Source organism: Prunus persica, chromosome G5 (assembly GCF_000346465.2).
Source record: "Prunus persica cultivar Lovell chromosome G5, Prunus_persica_NCBIv2, whole genome shotgun sequence".
NCBI lineage: Eukaryota > Viridiplantae > Streptophyta > Magnoliopsida > Rosales > Rosaceae > Prunus > Prunus persica.
Genome location: NC_034013.1, coordinates 4,914,528 through 4,938,319, shown reverse-complemented (window position 1 = coordinate 4,938,319; position 23,792 = coordinate 4,914,528). Strand labels below are relative to the sequence as shown.

General features: G+C 38.7%; 1 protein-coding gene across 3 annotated transcripts; it reads left to right on the top strand.

The window, feature by feature from the left end:
- Nucleotides 12,366-19,305, top strand: LOC18776729 (probable methyltransferase PMT14). 3 transcript variants are annotated; one of them, XM_020564386.1, is made up of 8 exons: nt 12,366-12,739; nt 12,990-13,136; nt 14,144-14,816; nt 15,165-15,375; nt 16,011-16,293; nt 17,483-17,866; nt 18,188-18,265; nt 18,801-19,305. In XM_020564386.1, coding segments are annotated over exons 2-8 (1,869 nt in total). In that variant the 5' UTR covers nt 12,366-12,739; nt 12,990-13,134; the 3' UTR covers nt 19,039-19,305. The 3 variants fall into 3 exon arrangements, with proteins under 3 accessions (XP_020419975.1, XP_007210880.1, XP_020419976.1); XM_007210818.2 differs by lacking the exon at nt 12,990-13,136; XM_020564387.1 differs by lacking the exon at nt 12,990-13,136 and having other exon boundaries at nt 14,139-14,816.

The following is a 23,792-nucleotide window of genomic DNA, read 5'->3' as shown; positions in this document are numbered from 1 at the left end:
GGGCCCAAAATTACTTAGTCTTTCTATTTGAAATCACTTACTCTTTTACTTGCAAAGAGAGAGAAACGTATCTTTTCTTTTGTGAGGGGGCCACAAACAGTTTATTATTAAACTATTATTATATAGACTTCCTAAATGTGTAGGAAAGCAAAAGCAAAAATTAAATGGAGTTAAAAATTTGGGGGGGGGGGGGGGGCCCAGGCCCCTTCAGGCCTAAACAAGGCTCCGCCATTGAATATGTAAGAGAAAAACATTTAAGTAGTAATGGTGTTCATGTTATTTTTAAAAGTTCCAGTCAAAATACTGTGAGCTCGAATGTAGATGTAAGTATTTTTAGCCACTTAGTAAGGGCAAAAACCACCCTTAGACTAGAGTGGGCTTCAGCCCAATCCAAATAATTAGATGAATAAGAATTTATTGTGTGTTTACTAATCAGGAATTGGAATTCTCATTAGAAATTGAATTCCACCTATGGAGGATTCTTGTGTTTACTTCACATCAAGAAATTGAAAAGTATACAAATTTCAACTAATATTTTGATGGAAACATGAAACACTAGCAGCTGTGGCCTTTATGGTCTGATGTGAGCTGCAATGGCTTTGGTGTATCCCTAAGGTTTTAGGTGTTGCTTTCTCTCGAGAAAGTCCTTGAGTTAGTTCCTGTCATACTTGTTTCTATCCTGTTAGCCATCTCATCTTTCTTCCCGTGATGGCAACGTTCCCGGATGAAGATGGTATTCCATACGAGGATGAGCTAGCCATACAATTTGAAGATATTCTAGACTTACAAGAATGACCGGAGAACAAGATTACCTTGGTGGGACTCCTCATCGCTGAGTATGAGCCGCCACAATCAGTTGTTAAAGAGATTCTTCGAGCCATATGGAACAATATGGGTGCAGTAAAGGTGACCAAAGCCAAGGAGAAAGTGTATGCTATCTGTAACATTCCACATCAACCAACGGAGAGGGGGCGATGTGCCTTATATGTGCATGCCCGCCTCCATCTAACCTGAGGCCTTTTGGGAGCTCGCTGGCTTCGGAGTCATGGGAACTCTGAAGTTAAGTGAGTTGGGGCTAGAGCAATCCTAGGATGGGTGACCCACTGGGAAGTTGCTCGTGAGTTCCCAAAAACAAAACCATGAAGGCAAAGAGGGGGGCCCAAAGCAGATAATATCGTGCTACGGCGACGCCGATCTCAGGATGTGACAATTTGGTATCAGAGTCACTCTGCCGTGTGGTGTGAGTGTGCCGACGAGGACGTCGAGCCCCTAAGGAGGTGGATTGTAACATCTCACATTGACCAACGGAGATGGGGTGATATGCCTTATATGTACATGCCCGCCTCCATCTAACCTGAGGCCTTTTGGGAGCTTACTGGCTTCGGAATCATGGGAACTCCGAAGTTAAGCGAGTTGGGACTAGAGCAATCCCAGGATGGGTAACCCACTGGGAAGTTGCTCGTGAGTTCCCAGAAACAAAACCGTGAGGGCAGAGAGGGAGACCAAAGTGGACAATATCGTGCTACGGCGGAGCCGATCCTAGGATGTGACAATTTAGAATCCACCCCCCTTAGGGGCCCAACATCCTCGTCAACACACTCGCACTACACGTCAGAGTGGCTCTGATACCAAACTGATAAAAGCCAAGGACTATGATTCATCCGTTTCAACTATTGAATAGATGTATTAAATACTTAGCTAGTTTGTTAACCATCTCAATCTTTAATTAACATGTCATTCCAATATTATATTTATCATCTTACAACACAATTAACCATATGAATATATATATATATATAAAAACATGTGATAAATAAAATAATTAAATACTCATTCCAAAATCACATAAAATCATGAACTTAAAACCATAACTAAACCAAATGAACACTCGCACACACATGAGCTTTCTATAAGCTCAACCATATCCTATGGAGCTCATCCTCATTATTTAATCCAAAGTCTTGGCCCTGGGCTCTTAGAAGTGCGTGCATTGTATTTGAAGTCATTCTCAAGCCTATGTAAGCATTTCCAATTATTAGAACGGTCTAGAAGTGTCTCGGGACTCAAAAAGCGATAAGTCTCAAAAAGTCAACTCGGGACCCCGTGGGGTCCACGACCTCAAGATTGCAATTTGAGAGTTCCTAGAGGTCTTAAAATGCCAAGGACACATGTCCCGAGAGTTTGGTCTCGATCAGACGGTCGGACTACTCATGATCAGACGGTTACCGTAAACCTAGCCCTAGGGTTGGCCTTTTAGGAGTATCCAGGACTCCGATTCCCAATCCATTGAATCCTACACGATTTGGAAATTGTCTAGATTGACATATATGAGAATAACTACGATCCAACGGTTCAAATGTATCAAACCCAGAAATCGAACAATATGCGAGATCCGATCGGGGCTCAAACGTTGTCCAAATTGAGATCCGCGAATTCTTACGCGCTCATGACAATACGAGGATCATTTTAGAACTGAGAGTGACCTCACTATGCAGCCCACGCACCGCCCATATACGCTGGCAATGTGTGGGTGGCTTGATCAATTTTTGGCAGCCGAAAATACTCCAAACCGCCAGCCCAAACTCCTATACTAGGTATAACACCCTATTTGGAATCACTTTTGTTCTTGGACCTACCCAAAAGAGGGCCGGAAGTGGCTGAAATTTCAATTTGAAAATTGGCCAAATTTCAATTCGTATTTCCGGTTATCTATGATACAAATCAATCAAATCCTAGCCAACCATCAGCTAGAGCTCGAAGAATACATGGAAAAGCATATCTAGATCGCAAGATTTGGTGCCCGAAATCGTTCGAATGAAGCTTGAGAAAATCTGTCAAAAACAGCTCAATTTTTTGCATTTTTCGGCCAGCACCGGTGGTTCCAGCGGCTGAAGTTGGTCGAGATGGAAAGAGGGAAGTGAGCTTGACGTTTTGGTACCAAAATCATGAAATTTGGTGGCCAGTGGAGGAGATGGCAAGCAAAAAACCGAAGGTACTGTTTTGGGGGTTGGGGTGGGGAGGGGTGTTGTCACACCAGAGAGGGGGGAGAGAGAGATTCTGGTTGAAAAACCAGTTTGGTACAATTATGATTTTGCCCCAACTTGAATTTTGATCGTATCTCTCTCGTTACAACTCGGATCTGAGCCCAGTACGTGTCTACGGACTCATCTCGATGTGCCCTACACAACGGTACAATCGAAATTTTTAAATTTCTTCCTGAACTTAAAATGACATTTTTGCCCCTTTTTATATTAAATAATATCTTTAATTTTCAAAAGCCTAAATTAATTTAAATCATTTTATGTTATTGTTTATTTCACTTTATTTTCTCATGTAAATTTACTTCCTCTTATTTTAATCATTTAACCTCCCGAATAATAGTCAACTCTTAAATCATTTCAATATTCTCGGGGTAAAATTGTCTTTTCCTTGAATAATTTAATATTTAACTATTAATTTAGGATCGGGTTGTTACACTATCACTGTAGGTGAGGAGGCCATAGCACGTCATCTTCTTGAAGGCAACCCATGGTTCATCAAAGGTTTTACTTTTACGATAAAACACTGGCCAATTTATTACTTTCTTCATGACATCTCGGTAGACCGGGCTGTTTATTGGGTTCAAGCCCATGGGTTTCCAAGGAATCTATGCACCAGTAAGAATGCAAGAGTCTTGGGGGGCAAGGGTTGGCTCTGTTATGGAAGTGGAAGATATAGAGCAAGCTGGATTCAGAGGATTTTTTAGAATCCGGGTCGATCTAGATGAAACAAAACTGCTTCCTCTTGGTTTCATCATGCCATGTCCATCCACGGGGTAATGGTAGGTTAGGCCACACAAGAGGTTGTCAATGGCCTCTAAACCCATGCATGGCTAAAGAAAATTGGCATTATGGTGAAGAGATGCGAACTCCTCCTATCTCTAGGGCCTTCTCCCTACTATTCCCCAATGCTAAACTGACCGCTCCGACGAGTGGTTTCGACGTGAATCACTGGAGATATCGATGAGAGCGAGAAGAAGGAGGTCTGTACGGATTCGCCAGAGATCATGGAGAATGCGAGGCCCGAGAGCAAATCGGGACAAATTATGTAGCTGTTTTTTCTCAGTCTGAGGCTCTGAATGGACCTGCATCACTGCAGCACAAGTCAAATTCTGCAGCTGCTCCCCCTCAGTCTGAGGTTTTAAACAGACCTGAATTGCTGCAGCATGCAACAAATGCTGCCTCTACAACGTTGGGTAGGCCTATAATTCGCAGACTGTGAGACCCAAAGAGTTTTGGTACCCATTACAAAAATGGGACCTTAACTTTAGTTGTTAATGGGCTCTCTTTAGAACGAGACTGGTGTGACCCAGATACTCTTCCACCATGGGCCTTCCCTAAGGAGTGTAACGACAATTTACAACAACTTAGGGCCAGCATTCATGGGCCGACTGGGGTGGATCGTCATATTATGGGACTTGGTGCCAACAATATTATCATTGAGGAAATAAGTGAGGCAAAGGAAGAGGCTGCAACCCCCAGCTCTATAAGTTGTAAGAAAGGAAAAAGGACAAGGGTTTCATTAAGTCCAAGACACGGGGGTTTTCTCAAATTGGCATTTAGAGGAAGGTGATGCTCAAAGAGCCGTAACACGAAGGGGAACAAGGTGAAGACGATTTATGCCAACAAAAGCGGAAGTGCAATAGAGGAACAAAGTAACCTTTGTGAAGTTGTCGTTAGTCCTTCTAAAGAACTTGTGAAGGCTGAACAGAAACTGAAGAAGTTGAGGCAAGAGAATGGTACTCAAAACAATGGTTATGATGGCTGGCCTAAATCAGCCACACACAAATCATGATACAACTAGTTTGGAACTATCAAGGTTTGGGGAACCCCTTGACAGGTCTATATTTGAAGGAGCTAATCAGTGTGATCATAGAATTTTGATGCTAAGGAAACAGTGTGGTTATAATAAGGGTTTTGTGGTGAATCCTACGGGCTAACCAGGTGGCATATATGTGTGGTGGAAACCAGAAGTTATTGTGGAGACTGTGGATTATTGTAAACATTGGATCGATGCAAAAGTTGGTGTGGCAAGTCAACAATTACAATGTCGCTGTACTTGGATGTATGGCACACCTTACGGGTATGAAAAGAAAGATTTTTGAAATGGTCTGAGTAATTTCAATTGGAATGATGGTCTACCATGGTTGATTATTGGTGATTTAAATGAGGTAATTTAGAGACACGAAATTGAACGGGGGATTGGCTGGAACCCCAGAAGAAGAAGATTTCTTCGTGAATTTATGGAAAGCAATAATCTAATTTATTTGGGCTTCAAGGGCCTGGGTTTCACCTATGAACGCACTCGTGACGACTTGATCATCCTTCCTGAGAGTCTCGATAGGGGTCTAGTCAACCCAGAGTGGTTAGTCCTTTAGCCAAATAGCTGCGTTACTCACTGCACAAAGATGGGCTCAGACCACTGTCCTATCACTCTCGATAGTTGCCCGAGTTATCTTAAAAAAAGGAGGGTTTTCAAGTTTGAAGCAAAATAGAAAAATAATCCTGAATGCAGAGAAATTATTCAAGCTAGTTGGAACACTGGTAATTCTCATTCCTCATCAATGCAATGGGTTCGGAAACTCAGAAGATGTAAATGCAACTTAATAAACTAGTGTAAGAATGGAAATGTGAATGAGAGACATAAAATTTCTGCTTTGATGGAGGAATTGGAGTTGATCCAAAAGTGTGCTGTGGTGGGGGATCCTTCAAGAAGGCAGATAGAAATAAAAGGAGAATTGCATCAACTTTGGAAAAAAAATGAGCTCTTTTGGAAACAACGGTCTAGGGTGCAGTGGCTGAAAGAAGGGGATGCCAATACCAGATTTTTTCACCTCACCACAATCCAGCGGAGACAAAGAAATAGAGTTCTAAGATTAAAAATGAATTTGGAGATTGGCTCACAGGAGAAAGAGAGGTTCGTGATGTTTTTCAATCTTACTCGTTTAATCTTATTCTATCTACTGGCCTCTCTGATTTCCAGGAGATTCTGGAGTATGTCAACCCATCAGTCACTGAAGCTATGGATTTGGAGTTAACTAAACCTTTCACTCCTGATGAGATTTACCTTGCCTCACACCAACTCGGGTCTCTCAAAGCCCCTGGGCCAGATGGTTTTTCTAGATTATTTTATCATGAGTATTGGAACATTGTCCAGGACATTGTCTCCCTCTCGGCTGAGGCATTCGATAGAGGTAAGACACAGATGAAGATTTTGAATGAGACTTCTATTGCCCTGATACCAAAGGTTCCTGCCCCGAAAACAACTACTCAGTTTAGACCAATCAGTCTTTGCAACAACTCTTACAAAATTCTCTCCAAGATACTAGCCAACATATTAAAGACGTTTATGCCTGATTTTGTTTCGGAACATCAAAATAATTTTGTTGCGAATCGACATATTCAAAACAATATTATCATTGCCCAAGAAGCTTTCCACTACTTAAAATTGAAGAATGCTGGCAAAAAGTTTGAGGCAGGCCTGAAAATTGATATTAATAAAGCTTACAACAGAGTCTATTGGAATTTTCTTAAAGCAGTCATGAAGAAAATGAGCTTCTCTGATACTTGGGTTAAATTAGTGATGAGCTGTATTATAACGGTCTCTTTCTCTATTGTCTTGAATGGTAAACCAGGGAGGTTTTTCAAACCTTCCTGTGGCCTTAAACAAGGGGATCCCTTATCCCCTACATATTTCTGATTATTTGCGAGGTTCTATCTCTTTGTCTGTCGAAGAGTATCAGTTGTGGAGATTTAAAGGGAATTAAACTTTCCATGAGGGGGCCTGTTTTGTCACACCTTTTTTTCGCAGATGATTCCCTATTTTTTTTTATTAGAGTTGATGAGGAAAATTGCAGAAAGCTAAAGTACTCGCTTGACAAATATTGTGGTGCCTCGGGGCAGCGAATTAATTTAGAGAAATCAGGTATTGTCTTTAGGGCAAATACACCACATGAAGAAAAGCTACGAGTCTACGAAGCCTTTGGAATTCCTTATGTGAATCAGCTCGGGACCTACCTTGGGCTTCCCACCTATTAGGGCAGGTAAAAAAAAAGTGTTTTAAGTTATGTTCGTGAAAGGGTGCAGAAGAAGATCGGAGGATGGAAAGCAAGTTCTCTCTCTCTCTGGCTGGCAAACAGGTTCTCATTAAGGCTGTGGCAACTGCAGTGCCCACGTACCCAATGATGTGCTTCAAATTCCCCAAGAGTCTTTGCAATGATATTAACGACGACCTTGCTAAATTTTGGCGGGGAAACTCTTAGTCAGGATCTAAGATGCATTGGAAGGCTTGGAAATTATAGGGAGCTAGTAAGGAGAAAGGAGGCTTAGGATTCCGAGACTTGAATAGCTTCAATGTGGCTTTGCTGGGGAAGCAATGTTGGAGAATTTTGATGAATCCCCAAGCTTTATGGGTAAAAATCCTAAAAGCTCTTTATTTCCCAAATGTGGATTTTATGCAAGCTGGAATTAGCCACAGACCGTCATGGATTTGGGCGAGTTTTCTTGATGGTCGGGATCTACTTAAACAACATATGGCTATGCTGGTTATGGATAGAGGGAGTATAAATATTTGGGAAGACAACTCGATTCCACATTCTCAAGAGGGTTATACCCCTCTGCCCTGCCCTCCTCTCTTTGGCCCTGTTATGGTTAATCAACTACTTGATCTTCCTTACCGAACCTGGAATTTTGATGCTCTAGAAGGAAGCATAAGACCGGATTTTATTTTTTGATTATTGATGTCCCTGTTGGCATCACGGACTGTCCTGACAGAAGAATTTGGCCATGGACTCCTGATGGATTCTATAGTGTAAGATCGGCGTATCACAGAGCTCATATTGGCATGGAAATAAACATTAGTGGGAGTGACCATTCATCACATAGAGTGGCTGATGTGGTTTGGAAGGAGCTTTGGAAACTTAAAACTCTCCCCAAATGTAACACCCCGACTCCAAATTTAATTCCACATTTAAATTATTTAATTGAAATTACGAATTTACTCTCGGATTAGGGTTAATTTGGTCATTTCTTATCCAGTAGAATTTTGGGACAACAAGTGGTATGGTTACGTAAGTTGTATTGAGATGAGTCTACAGACATGCGGTAGGCTTGAATCGGAGTTGTAACGAAGAAGTTACGAGCAAAACATCATCAGTGGCAAAACTGTAAAAAGAGTTTAATGAAAATCAGATTCCTTCTCTCTCTCCTCACTCTCTCTCTCTCTCTCTCTCCCCGATTCCTCCCTCACACGACAAACCCCTTCCCTCATACTGTTCATCGATAGCTTTGGAGGCCACCGCCGCCACCTCTGGCCGTCCTTTGCGCCGGCACTGGTCCCAAAAGGATTGCCTCTCCTTCCCCGTCCATTTCTACCCCGTCGCCGCCTCCACCGTGCACTCAGGCCAATGGAATTTGCAGAAAACGAGCTGAATTTTCCAAATATTCAAACCGCTCGTTCTCTCTCAATTCCTCACCAATTTAGTCGAGTAGGGTATGGATTTTCGACTATTTTCCATGCTCAGGCTGATGGTTGGGTAGCATTAATTTGGAGCCTAGGTTAGTTAATTTTCTATTTGAAATTTTGCCAGTTTTGGGATCGCGTTTTCGGCCACTTCCGGTCACTTTTTGGGGTAGGCTCAAGAGCAAAAGTGACTCCAAATAGGGTGTTACAGCTAGGGTAGAAAGAGTGGATTGCAGTGTGGAGTTTTTCCGTCGTAGAAAATTTCTCTACACACCCACGCGCTGCCGGTGCGTGTGGGCAAGGGTGGTGAAGCCACTTTTTGTCATGATGTGATCCTCATGTTGTCACGAGCGCGTAGGTGTGCTCGGATTTTAATTCAAATGTCGTTTGACTATCGAACGGAGTTACGCCTATTGTGCGTTATCCGGGTTCGATAGGTTTGAACCATTATATCGTTTCCAAATCAAAATATGTTGATCTAGATACTCCTAAAATCGTGTAGGAATTTGTCGATCATGAATCGGAGCCCCCCGGATGTTCCGATTCAATAACTTGAAGTTTATGGTTTGCGATAACTGTCCATTTCTGACCAAACCTGCAGGACGTGTTTCCTAAACCCGTAGTCATACCTTAGAATACCTCGTTCTACGTACACGCATCGGGAACATGGAAAAATAAGTATTTAATTTGTGAATTCCATTTCGAAGTGATTTTATATTAATTAAGGGTTCGTATCTTGAAATAGGTGCTCTGGCCTCTCGTACGCAGCAGGCGGGACTCTCTCAGGGTCAGGTAGCGTGGGACTGCTTGTGAGTGGACATTTATTTTAAATATGCATTATTTTATATGATTGGAAGGTTATGCATAAAATGGATTTATTTATATACATATAGATATTTTGGATTAAAGTTTGAGAAATTAATAAGTTGAGATGTTGGTAATATTAAATTGAGAATGTGATTTTTGATTGGAAAAGTTGAAATTTGGGGGATCTGGGAATTTAGTATGATGGGTTGAAGTTATATGATTACATTATGTAAATACCATCCCCTAGTTACTAGGCTTCCCACACGTGGCGCTGCAATTTCCGACATGTGGGAAGAACATGTGTTGATTAAGTCTCACACGTGGCGTTGGAATTTCAGGTGTGTGAGACACTTCCTATACATGGCGTTGGAATTTCCAGTGTATGGGAAGATTATGTGAATTGCTAGGAATCATCACACGTGGCGTTGGAATTTCCGGCGATGATGTAGTTTGTGCGCGTAGGACTTAGTATTGGAGCTACACGTGGCGTTGGAATTTTCGGCGTGTGAGCTATGGAGTTTCGTCCCCCGGTTGGACCGCTCATCCCTAGACGCAGGATAGCAACAGGAAATCTTGCGGGCTAGCCAAACAATCCCCTGGTTGGATTGTTTCCCGGTACCTAAGTAGTGTGATAAATATTATGTATATTTTTGGATATATAATTATACTTATGTGTGTGTGTGTGTGTGTGTGTGTGTGTGTGTGTGTGAGGGTAAGTCGGTTAAAGTATATACAGTGGTTTGGTAAGAGAAGTATAATTGTGGGAATAAAGTTTATGGAAAGAGTGTTTAGTTTTAAAGGGTTTCGGAGAATGATGTTTTTGATCATTAAATAAAAGTTATTGAATCTGCATGTTTTGATCATTATTTTTACACGGTGGGGTTATTATGTTGTTTTGAATGCAAACTTTGTTTTTGTCCACTCACATGTTTTCTGTTTTGCGCCCCCCAAACAGTAGTCGCTCTGATGGGTTTCGGAAAGTTGCAAGCCGTGTTCGAGGCCCTGAACCGTGAACGTCAGTAGATTAGGTTTCAAGTAATTTCCTTCTACTCAAATGGTTGTTCTGGTAAACTAAATTCGTTAAATGCTCTGTTATTGCCCATGTTAGGTTTTACTTGTGAGACCGGAGGCCATTTAGTGTATACTGTTAAATGTTGAATGCATGCTGCTGGTTGGGATTATATTATGTATTTATGCAGGTTGAAATTTTTGGGATTGCTCAATTTACAAGGGAGATTGCCAAATTTTTGGTAGAAAGTCTCAATTTTTAGTAAGTAGGCCCGACATAGGGTGATGTCGGTAACAAGACGGGATTCGTCCTGGTTTTCGAGGAATTCCAGGGCGGGTCCTATCACCAAGATCAAACTGTTTATCTGGAGAATGGTGGAAAACATCCTCCCCACTAAGCTCAATTTATTTAGACAAAAAATCTCTCCCAACCCCACCTACCCATTTTGCTGCCTGCATGAGGAATCTATTGAACATATGCTTTTGATATGCCCTTGAACCTTGCCAGTTTGGTTTGGAGCCCCTTTTTCTTACCGTGTCGATCCCCAATGCATTACTACAATTGATAACTAGCTGAAAGACCTTCTGCAATGGGAGTTCTCTTTGATGGTTGAAAGGGATTGGCTTGTTACTCACATCTGCTTCTTCATGTTGGATCTGGAAAATGAGGTGCAAATTCTGCTTTGAATGAACCCAACCAGACCCACACAGGGTCATTTCAAGTGATATGGAGGCGGCGGAAAATTTCTTATCTACATCTATTCAACCAACCAGACCATCTGCCTTTGTGGTGGGCGAAACTAACGATTGTCTCTAGCTGCCTCCCAGAAATGGCTGGATTAAGGTTAATTTTGATTCAGCATGGGATTGGTCTTCCCATAAGGCTGGCTTGGGAGTTGTAGCAAGAGGCTCAAATGGCTTATTGCGAGGTGGTATGGCTTTTCCGACAAGAAGTAGTTCAGTGCTGATGGCTGAGGCGTTGGCTGCTCTCCATGCTTTGGCATTAGCAAAACTAATGAAATGTGATCGTGTGTTTTTTGAAACTGACTCTGAGATTTTGTGTGATAGGATCAAAGGGGCTGTTGGCAATAGAATCTGGACAATCTATCCCCTCATTCAGGAGATTAGGAAGGTCTCGTATGCCTTCCCCCATATCGAATGGAACTGGATCCCCTGCAAAAGGAATTGAGCTGCCCACGTCGCAACATCGATAGGTACAAGAGCGGTGAAACTGGAAATTTGGGTCAATCGACCACCTCTATCGCTGATGCATGTCCTCGTCTCTAATGGGCTCCCATGCCCCCTATTAATTAGTTCAATTTTGTTAGGGTTAGAAGCTGTGTTCTAGGCTGCGTTGAGTTCTAGCTGTTTCTTGATCCAACTCTGTTTGTATCGCTCTGCTTTTGTCTCTGTATTGCTCCTTCCCGTTTGGCTTGTTCAATGACATCAGATTTCGACCAAAAAAAAAAGAATTGAAAAGTAAATGGGACCCACACAAATTAGGAATTGAATTCCTGATTTTGGAGGAATTCATTCTCTGGTGGGATCCAGTGTTATAATTCTTAGAGAATTAACCCATTATGAATTCATCTTTTTTACTTATTATATCCTTGCACAATTTTTGAAATTCCAAATATGCCAACTATTTTAACCCAACAACGAGGATATTTTAGTAATTAGTACCACTCCTACCCTAATTCCATATGGTTTAGTAAACAACTTCAATAGGAATCCGGAATCTAATTTCCTTAAATCCATATATTTAATAAACAACTTCATTAGGAATCTGGAATCTAATTCTCCTCAATCCAACACCTCCTCAATTCAATTCCTCATAATCCAATTACAAATTAATAAACATTAGTGTCACTTTTAAAAAAAATTAGTATATTTAGTGAAAATTAACTCACCTCATTCCAACCCTTGCATCTACTTAAACCGAAAAAGAAACATTTATAGCTCATCCGTATGAAAGTTTTTAGTTCCACCCTGACTACGAGTCGCATGGCATAGATACCTCTTTTATGTAGTTTTATTTTGGGATTAGAATTGTCCTCGGAAGGGCTACAGCTCATTGCATGCTCCAGAGGGTAGGGCATAATTGCTCTGTCGGCGGATAACTCAAGTTCAACCAAGTGAGTTTCCAAAGCAGAGTTGAAGACCAAAGTCATCAAATTTCTAAATTGCCTCCACCACCTCTCACTCTCTTCCTATATACTCTCTCACTCTGCTCTACATAAATTCTCTCCCACTCACTCACTCAGTGTGATTTCAGTCTCTCTCTCTCTCTCTCTCTGCTTCGCATATTCTCTCACTAGTAACTAGCACTGTCGGGGGAGTGGAGGGAGAGAGAACTTCAAATACCATATACCCACTGGAGGGCTCATCTCTCTAAAGCTTTCACACCATTCTCTCCCATTTTCAGGTTAGCTATTTGATCCCGGTTTTCACCTCTTACTATTTTCTCTTTATGCATTGTTCTTCTTTGCTTCATTTTAATGTCATTTTTTGGTTTTTTGTTTTCTTCCCACTGTATAATAGCACAAGATCTGTGCTTGCACTTGCCTTTTCTTTTATGGGCTGTGTGGACAAAGAGTGTGATCTTGTTTTTGTTTTTGGCTTAAAAGGTTTAAGATTTAGTTATAAATTTCATTGTTTGTACATCTTGGCTTCAGATCAAGGGATTGAACATTTTAGTATCCAAGAGGGCAGCTTGATTTAAGGCAATGGATGATTGATAACTTTCTATTTTGGACTGGAGGTGGTAATTCTTGATCCCCAACTGAGAAAGAAAATGAGAAGAGCTACAGATTAGTAAAAATGTAACGTTTGCCTACTGGTGATGTAAATCCTTAATTTAATGCAATCCCATATTTTGGAATAGCAAGGACAATAGATATACCAGAAAGTCTCTAAGTTTAATTTAATCCACTCCTTCATTAGTTCATTTAATCCTGCTGTGATTGCAAACTCACTCTCTCTTCAACAAATCTAGTTGCTGCTTATTTCATAAAGTCCATAATCATAAATGTATGCGTAGTTCATAGCCTCTAGAAACTTACCGTATCCGGAATCCGTCATGTTTCTCATGTCTCAATCTTGAAACGGTGATGCCATCTGGATTTATTTTATTATCTTCCAGGAAATTTTGTGTCAATTAGTTACTTCTCGATACAGATCTGATGGTATTTTCCCTCTATTTGGATGAAGGAATTGAAAATGACATAGAATTATAAAATTATGGAATTTAGATTTCTATAACTTTAATTTCTGGCAATTGAAGATTTCAGTGTTTGGATTTATGTATGTCGAATTTTGTAAATGACACTATGGAAATTGTGAAATGACACCTATTTTGGCGGAAATTAAACTTGGGAATTTGATGCCCCAATTTCCACGATTTTTTCCGCACGTCATTTAATAAATTCCGCACTTAAGTTGCCAAACAAGGGAATTGTCAATTTCTCCTCTTAAATTCCCAACTTTTAGCTAAATTCCAAGTTATTTTCCCTCATCCAAACGGAGGGCGAATTTGTGTTTTCAACGTTGGTTGAAAGTAGAATGAATGCAAAATCCTCTGTAGGTAGGTATTTTACCAAAAGTTGAGCTGATTAAAAGTCTGATGTATATCAGACTGCAAATTTGGCTAGGAGAAATTAACCACACTTTGGAACAATTAATCAAGTTGTTGAGATATGTTATTTATTTATAACAGACTGCAATGTGCTAATGATTTTTTTTTTTCTTTAAGCATACTTGTTCTGTCAGTTCTCAACTATTGACCATTTACTTCAAATAATCGACTCTAAGTTTTCTATTATTAGTGCAGGGTTGAGGGAGTTAATTGCAACAATATCATGAAATCTAAGCATAATTCTCCAGGAAACAGAACAAGAAGCACGATATCTATATTCGTTGTTATTGCTCTGTGTTGTTTCTTCTACCTTCTTGGAGCATGGGAAAAGAGTGGTTTTGGAAAAAGAGATAGCATAGCATTTCCAGTAACCAAGCAGACAGATTGCAGCAATGTCTTTACTAATTTGAACTTTGAAACACATCACAATATGGAGGAGATAGTTGAACCCTCTGAACCTAAAGCCAAAGTGTTCAAGCCTTGTGATGTTAAGTATGCTGATTATACTCCTTGTCAAGAGCAAGACCGAGCAATGAAATTCCCCAGGGAAAATATGATATACAGGGAAAGGCATTGTCCACCAGAAGAGGAAAAATTGCATTGTCTTATTCCAGCACGGAAAGGATATATGACTCCTTTCCCCTGGCCTAAAGGCCGTGACTATGTCCACTATGCCAACGTCCCTTATAAAAGCCTGACAGTTGAGAAAGCTGTTCAGAACTGGGTGCAGTTTCAGGGAAAAGTTTTCAAATTTCCAGGTGGAGGAACAATGTTCCCCCAAGGCGCTGGTGCATATATTGACGAACTTGCATCAATTATTCCGATTTCAGATGGCTCTGTCAGGACAGCATTGGATACTGGTTGTGGTGTATGTTGGTTTTCTTAACTATGCTTGTGCTCTTATTTTTGCATTTGCATGTGTACATTCATTGCTTCACATTGCCATTCTGTCATCTGCATTTAATTTGAGCGACTTAACTTCCTTTAGTCAATCCAAGACTATGAGTACAACAATGGGTTTTCAGTCTCCAGAGAATGTTAGGTAGATTTGCTTGTGCATGTAGTGAATGCAAATGCACATTCAATGATACTGTGTTATATATATGTAGCTAAATCATGTATGTATGTGAGCAGTGAGCTATCCTAGTATACATGTTCACACACAGTTCTTTTGTTCATATGTGGTTCTTTACTAATGAGACCAACCATGATACAGGTTGCAAGTTGGGGTGCATACTTGCTAAAGAGAAATGTATTAGCCATGTCCTTTGCACCACGGGATAATCATGAAGCACAAGTGCAGTTTGCATTGGAGCGAGGTGTACCTGCTGTTATCGGTGTGCTTGGATCAATTCATCTTCCATACCCATCTAGGGCCTTTGATATGGCTCAGTGCTCTCGGTGTTTAATTCCATGGACTGCAAATGGTAAGATCTCGATGTAACCAGCATTAAGCTTGAGTAATCACATTTGATTTCCTTAGTTTCTGTATTATATATATATATATATATATATTTTAAATTAGAGTTGAATACAGATAGTAGAAAAACATATCTATATCTATTTCCATACTCAGGTCATATGGTCAAATTAATTGTCACAATCTTGCCTCGACTCTCAAGGTTGACCACTGAAATAAGCTTAGAGTCGTTTGGTAAACATTTATACTTGATTTCCATTGGTATAAATGATTACTGATTTTCACACTTTCATTTTGAAGACTATTTTTCTATGTAACTTCATGTTTTCTATGAGGTTTTATGCCAAAAAGTGTAAATAAGTCTTACAAGGGTGATAAATTGTCTGCAAGTCTTACATATCTGGCCATTAATTTAGTTACCAACCCTGCTAAAATTTTATTTTCCCAAGTTTTCTTTTGGTTGATATTGACTTCCTCAATCCATCCTCATCTGTTGACTTCCATATAAAAGAGGGCTTCTGATTGTAGTCCCATCTTTTAACTTTGTTTTCCATGTTTCGACATTCAAGAATAGTTTATTTACTGAATATCTCTGTAAGTGCTGGAAGTTAAATGATTCACATGCTGAACGGCTGTGTGTAGATGGGATGTACCTAAAAGAAGTTGATCGGGTCCTTAGACCTGGTGGATATTGGATCTTGTCTGGACCTCCAATTAATTGGAAGACATACTACAAAACGTGGAAGCGGTCTAAGGAGGATGTCCAGACAGAGCAAAGACAGATTGAAGCACTAGCTGAAAGTCTTTGCTGGGAGAAAAAGTATGAAAAAGGAGATATGGCTATTTGGAAGAAAAAAGTTAATACAAAATCCTGCAAAAGCAAGTCTGTCAATGTATGCCAGACAGAGGATGCTGATGATGTCTGGTGAGTTCCAGGAACTGTGCTGAGGAGCCTTGTTTATTGTTCTTAAATATTCACTAATCATGTTTAAAGATAATCTCATGGTTGTGGATAAAGTCTCCCTGCCTCTGACTTGAGGTTTGGTAGATTTTTCCGGAAGTGAGACATACCCAGTTAGGGGAAAGAGGCGCAGGACTTTGCAGCAGGTGACAGGTCACAGGATAATGCAAGGAAACCCTTTTTGAAAACCTCAAATTATATAATATGAAGTAGCTGTTGCTGGATTTCCCTGTCAATATTTCTCAAAACAAGAAGTAATCAAAGAGAAAAAAAGTAGTGCATTGGTTACTGACTTTGGTTTCAACCAGCAAACCAGTCCACTTATCTAGGAAATTGTTAAATATAACATAGTTTTTACAGACAGACATGGTAGTCGAATTGGCATGTTGTGCATATTCCACATTCCCGCCCCTCTGTAAACGTGATGTGCTGGTTGCATGCCTCCAGTTTGTGAAAAGTTTTTCAGTTAATGTCTTTGTACCTCTTGCATCACTCGTTACTTTATATTTGTAGACTGGAATTTTCTTGTGCCCTGTCCTTCTGTAGTTATTATGTTGTTCTAGACAATAATTCTGTTTTATTTGGGAAGACAAGGTAATTAAGCCCCTACCTCCCATTGTGTTCTTGCACACACTTTGGTTAGAAGAAAATGTTGTGCTTATGAATTTTATGTTAGTCAATGCTGTGGAGTCTTAGAAGATATAAATCTCTCGACAGTAGAAGTTGGACGGGTTTTTATTGTTTGAGTTGGTCCCCTAGTTCAGAATTACCTTAAATGCATTGATATAAGCAGAATGATTGTATAAATTTAGATTCCATTTATTAGAGTGAACATTTTCTCTTTTCTACTTCGCTTTTATGTTATTTTTCCCCCTTTGTCATTCTATGATTCTAGTAATTGCAAAGATTAGCTTCATTTCCTACAAGTGTTGCAATTATACAAGGCGGGTTCCCTTAGATCAGTGATGAAGTTTCAGTCTATTTCTATCTCGCTTGCTCAAGTTCATTTGGCCGTCCTTTTTTCTTCTTGTTTTCTCGATACATGCATGTCCTATGCAATTCTGATAAGGGCATTTTTGAAAGGATGTATTCCAGTTCTAGAGTTAGATTGTTACAGCAATCATAATTCTTAGTTTTATTTGGTATGTTTCAGGTACAAGAAAATGGACACATGCGTAACCCCCTCTCCTGAGGTAACCAATGCAAATGAAGTAGCAGTGGGGGCGTTGAAGTTTCCTGCGAGGCTTTATGCAGTCCCTCCTCGAATAGCTAATGGTTTAGTTGACGGAGTTACTACTGAATCTTACCAAGAGGATAATAAACTTTGGAAAAAGCATGTAAATACTTACAAAAGAATCAACAACTTGATTGGCACTACCAGATATCGGAATGTCATGGATATGAATGCAGGCCTTGGAGGATTTGCAGCAGCCCTTGAATCACGAAAATCTTGGGTTATGAATGTTGTGCCTACAATTGCAAAGAACACTTTAGGTGTTATTTATGAGAGAGGTCTCATTGGCATTTATCATGACTGGTATGCCCCTCTCTCTCTCTCACACACACAAATTTGCCTTGTTGGAAGTGTATCAGTTTCCTCCAGGGCTTGTTAACCTTTATGTTTTTTGATGATTTTTTATTATTATTTTTTAACTTGGCTTTTCCGTCTTCAACATCTGGAACAAGATTGGAATTTAAATGTTTACAAAAGGAAAAATAGATTAAAAGGGGTTTGTTTTCCTGCAAAGCAAAGACTGTCAGTTTCTTCTCAATTAAGATTTACAATAGTAAGATCTAAGTAGGATGCTTGGTAGTTACTAATTCCATGTCATAACCAAAAAGGTAAATCTTCTTTCAGGTGTGAAGGCTTCTCCACGTACCCAAGGTCGTATGACCTTATTCATGCTAGTGGGGTGTTCAGCTTGTACAAGAACGAGTAAGCCTCATCATCTTCCTGTGTACCTGTGTACCATAAATCATGCTTAGTGTTTGGATCTATGATATAGCAATCAAATCACGTGATACAATATTTTGCCATGAACCTTCATATTTAAGACTTAATTCATATAAATGTATGCAATTTTACTTTTAGCCGGCTAACAGCAAGATGTAAGAATATTTGATTCACTAAACCCAAAAACTCTTATGTAACAATTGTTTTCTCTAGGGCCGATTAAATAGTGGTGGATTTTTAGGGATAAAGTGGAAATTAACATAATAATTATACGAAAAGACTGAGCTTCCTGTATTACTAAAGGTTTTGTTCATGCATAATTCTATCTCTATTGTTATCATAACAAAGTCACTATTATTTTTCCACTAAAAAAAATTTCAAGTCATGATATTCTGCATGATTCTAATGGAACAACTAATTTTGATTAGCTGCAGTTTCCGTATAAGGTTCAACATTGTTACATGAAACGTTTAACAACCTCCGGAGTGCTGATTGATTATTTGAATGGATTAAGCAGGTGCAACCTGGAAGACATCCTTCTGGAGATGGACCGCATGTTGCGGCCTGAAGGTGCCGTCATCTTCAGGGATGAAGTTGATGTCCTGAACAAGGTTAGGAAGATAGTCGGGGGCATGAGATGGGATGCCAAAATTATGGATCATGAGGATGGCCCCCTTGTGCCGGAGAAGATATTGGTTGTCGTTAAACAGTACTGGGTTGCCGGCAGTAGAAACAGCACATCCAAAGATCAGTAAACCAGGAGTGATCATTTGGCCGTGAATAAAACCGAAAATAGCGCCACAGTTATGAAATTGCTCTATAGTTGGGGAACCAAAGTGTTCTGATCCTTGGGGATGATGAGTTGTGTGTAATTTTAATTTATAGAACATTTATTTACTTTCTAATTCGCTTGATTTCACAGGGGAGTAGGATTATAGGGATGTTGAATAATTAGTTCAAGAATGTCACAATGCAACAGAATTAATTTATAAAGATATTTCTCAGTTCTCTTTCTGACCAAAGTAAACTATGCAGTTTTCTATCTAAAGATCAAAATTGATGTACTTTGTTTGAAGATCTAGCAAAGTCTAGCCTAGACGAACTTGCTTTGTCATGACAAGAGATTCAACCCAACTCAGTCGGAGTTTGACCCGGCTCAACCCATCATCACTTTAATCATGGCGGCACCTTGCAGTTGTACTCATTATGCTTGTCCATGCACTCAATTTTAACAATTAAATGTTTTGTGGTTCCAGCATTAGGATTTTCGTAAAATTCTCGTTAATTGCCTATGTGACATCTTTGGATGCCATTCTTTTGCATTTCAATTTGAGGATATTTTCAAATTCGATAATCCATGTATTTGACTTTGGATTGGGGCCAACCTAATTCGAATTCGTTCCTCGAAAGAGATGAAAAAGGCTACAGTTGAAGGATCAAACGCACTATGCTCTAGCTTTGAAATAGACTCTCAACTTAAATGTATCCAAATTTCAGACTCACAAGTCACAACAATGTAGTCAAGATTTCAAGCTAGCCTCTAGAGATCTATTCATAGGCTCTCGAGATCTGTAGGTAGCAGTAGCAGCAGGATCAACCCAAAATGTGATAAGTTGAAACGGAAACTTATCTCAGTAGTCTAGAAACTGGTTCTCCCAGTCCAAGGGCACATAATTGATATTATAATTGTTACATAACATAACATTCTTGGGGCTAATCTACAAGAAACAAACTACAACGATCATTCACGTGATATAACTTTGACAACACAAAAGATGGAAAGAAACTTTGATGGTCGGTCTATGAGTTTATCTCTATTTCTGACTTCCCTTGATCAACTCATTCCCATTGAGCCATCTAGGGTTAGGTGGGCCAAAATATTACGACTTTTTTTGTCTTTTTCACTAAAGCGAGATTCTAGAAAGAAAAGAATTCGAATTCAATGCAAAGGACGGACATACTACCCACACACATATGCATATCATACCTTACTTCTTATCAAAATGTAATAGGAACCCTCCTAAATAATGGCCAAAATCCAACCATTCCTACCTAGGCAAACTTCTTCTCTATGAGGCACCTGTAATGCACGCGGTATATCCGTACCATCTAATAATTTCCTGTCGCATACCATATTTTCGCCCGAACTTTTATTTTGTTTAATGCCTCCTAGTATTTTATAATTCCGAGTGCAGTTTCTATTTTCTCATGCAGTAACTTCATTCTCCACATGATACAAATGATATCATGTATGAAAGTTTCTGGTAAATTATTAATTTTTTTTTTAAGCTTTTTAAATTGACAGTTCAAATCATGAACCTATACTGTGGATGACTTGCTATAGTACAACAAAAACCATTCTGATTGATTCCAAGCTCACATCATTCACACACAGGGGACCCCAAGATAGTGTCAGTCGGATTCGAATCATATCCGGTGCTTGAAAGTCCAGACAGAGCAAAACCGTGGGCTGGAGACAAACGTACATAAACTTGCCAAAAATAAAAAGGTTGCATAGCATTATTGAGTTCGAAGAATTATAGCCCCATTAAATTGAACACATTGTGATATACTTGACTGCCCCTTTGGGGCCCACCTCCATGGCCCACCTGTGGTCACAACTGGACAATCCTGTACCTTGATGACTAGACACCACATTGGCATTGGCTTCGACATTGAGGTCACTTCAAGCTAGGGTTTCATCCCATCATGCCACTTATATATATTGTTGCTCTCATTAATTAATCCCATCTTAGAACAGACAGTTCTAAGCTAAAGAAAGCATGCATGCATATGTAGCATATACTTCATCTTTCACCCAACCTAACACTAAGATTTATAAATATTTTCCGTGAATGAATTGTCATGTAAAAGTCCTTTCGCACACTTACGTACACATGTTTTATATAACTTTATTAGCATGTTAACACACGCTCACGTGTGTGCCAATTAGATTTTTATTACTTGCATAAGAATATTAATGAATACTAATGTGTTATTTATTATTTTGCGCTTTAGATTAGATTATTTTTCCTTTTAACTTTTAAGTTTACTAAGAATACTTCTTGAGTTTTTGAATGTATCGCTATTTTGAGCTTCTCCCTTAGTATATAAAGATTACTTTATTTTCCTTTTAATTCTTAATTTTAATAATTACATATAGACGATATAGTTGTATATCCTTAATCCTTTACCATTTTTTTATTTATTGAAATTAATGTTTAGTTGGAATTTTTTCCTGCAATAATGCATAAATAGCAAGGGATCTCATTTTCTCCTGCAACAATAATGCCTATCAAAAGAAGTCTAATACAAGCCTAATACGAAACATTCTTTTCAATCCCTCGGCATTTTGAAAGAAATGTTTTGAATGATGGAGATATGTACCTAATTCTAAGAACTTTTAATCAAAGATTTTTCATTGGATGTGGGGAGCAAATTATAGGATAAATCTTATTAATATTACGACCAAATAAAGGGTGTCAACAACTGTTGGAGACAATATTAGAAAAGAATATGCTAACCACTACATTTCAACTAGAGAACACACCAGAAATCAGAAATGAAAGAAAATTCAAATTTGGAGTGTGATAATTACTTAGCAATGTGGCTTAGCTAGCAACGAAGTAAAGTGGAATACGATATTGAACAGTTTGAATAGAGAAAGATGGAGGGGGACAAAGATCTACAGAACGATCATGTGGGGCTTCCACTACCTCAAGAGAAAAATGGGGATAAAGGTCCCCTCTATCATCAATATATGACTATTCTTTCTTTCACTATACAATGTGGGCTACTAAAATTGCATTATTAGAGTCTCTCTATCTGTATTTAAGATAAAAATGAGTCCAAGTTTCATGTCACTTTCATTGTGCACAGTGTCAGATTCGGTTTGCATTATAGGTTGATGATCTGAATCAATAAATTTTTCAGTGTAACCGTAACTCCGTCGCGTGGTGTTATCAATCTACTTATGTTATAACACATGTATGTTTAGTTTTTTGATAGATTATTACCACTAACTCTAAAGATAAATTTGTTATTCACCATGTTATAACACTTGGATTAATAACATTATGTAGCAATGTTATGGTAGCACAGTTTTATCAGCCAGATCATCAATTTTCTATGTCTCAGTTAAGGATCAGTAATATCATGTACCCTACAATATTTAATCATTTGAAAGACAAACTCAATGTCGCCCTAGCGCTGGGGGTGAAAGCTCCCTTATAGCTACAACTGTGGAATATTAATTGTCTTAACTGGATGCCCAACCCAAAAAAAAAAGTGATAAAATTGCAGAGTTCAATTTTGAAATTTTCTCTATAAAATAAAGGGTTAAATACTTTTTTGGTCACTGAGAAAAAAATTTGGTCAAATTGATCACTATATTACCCATAATTTATAATTTATAGACATGCCATTAATTTTCATCAAGTGATTGTGTTAAATACCCTTTTAATCATTAAGTTTTACATAAAATTTTAATTTGATCAATGAGAAAAAAAAAAAATTAGCCAAAAACCATGCAAATGATAGGCTCTTGCATAGGCTGACTGTAGGCTAAAAATTAATCGTAGTTGTAGCATTACTTAAGGCTAAAAATATGATTTAACTAATTCATGTTAATGAAAGTTTAACAATCTCCCTCAAACAGAACAATAGCAACAAAGAGATTATTAAAAAAAGAAAACATATCGTCTCAAAATAAGTTCATATCTCAACAAAAGGCAAATCCATCTCTTCCAATCTTAATCCCAACCATTACATATTCACAAAAATCAAATCCATAACTATTTCAGTACATGGATTTGATGAAAAAAAATAAGTTCAAAACAAAGTTGCAAGAGCATATTTATTTTTATTTTTATCAATGACCAAATTGTAATTTCGTGCAAAACTCAATGACCAAAATAGTATTTAAACACAATCACTTAACATAAACTAATAGCAAGTCTAGAAAGGGTAAACTTTGGGTAATACATTGATAAATTTGGCAAAAAATAATAATTTTAGTGAGCAAATTGAAATTTGTGTAAAATCAAATACTAAAAAAGGTATTTAACCCTAAAAGAAAACATGCATGCATGAGAAATAAATAATGTTATTTCTTGAAGGGTGTGGTTGAATTAGCTTTTGCAACCAATTTGAAGCGAGTTGTCTTATTGCTATAAATTAGAATAACAACTAAAATTCATTGCAAAACAATGATAAAAATAATAATAACAACAGCAATAATCATAATAAATAAGCACTTAAATCACTCATTTTTTTTAGAATTCACTGATAATAATAATAAACCATTTTTCTCATTTGGCAAGTCATAACAAAATGACAACTCTTCAATCATTTTCTAAAAGGAGGAAAGGGGAGACTTTAGTTCGCAGATAAACAAAAAGAAGAGACAAGATCTAATCCTTTGCAGATGGTAGCGTTTTGTCTGATTTTTATAGGTGGCATGTTATCATGATTGCAAAGCCAATTTTATTTTTTGGGAAATGACTTTTTA

Excerpts from the sequence above, each read along its gene's own strand:
- LOC18776729 (XM_020564386.1), top strand. Across the intron at positions 14,817-15,164 it reads CATTGGATACTGGTTGTGGT|GTTGCAAGTTGGGGTGCATA; the intron begins GTATGTTGGTTT and ends ACCATGATACAG. Across the intron at positions 15,376-16,010 it reads AATTCCATGGACTGCAAATG|ATGGGATGTACCTAAAAGAA; the intron begins GTAAGATCTCGA and ends GGCTGTGTGTAG.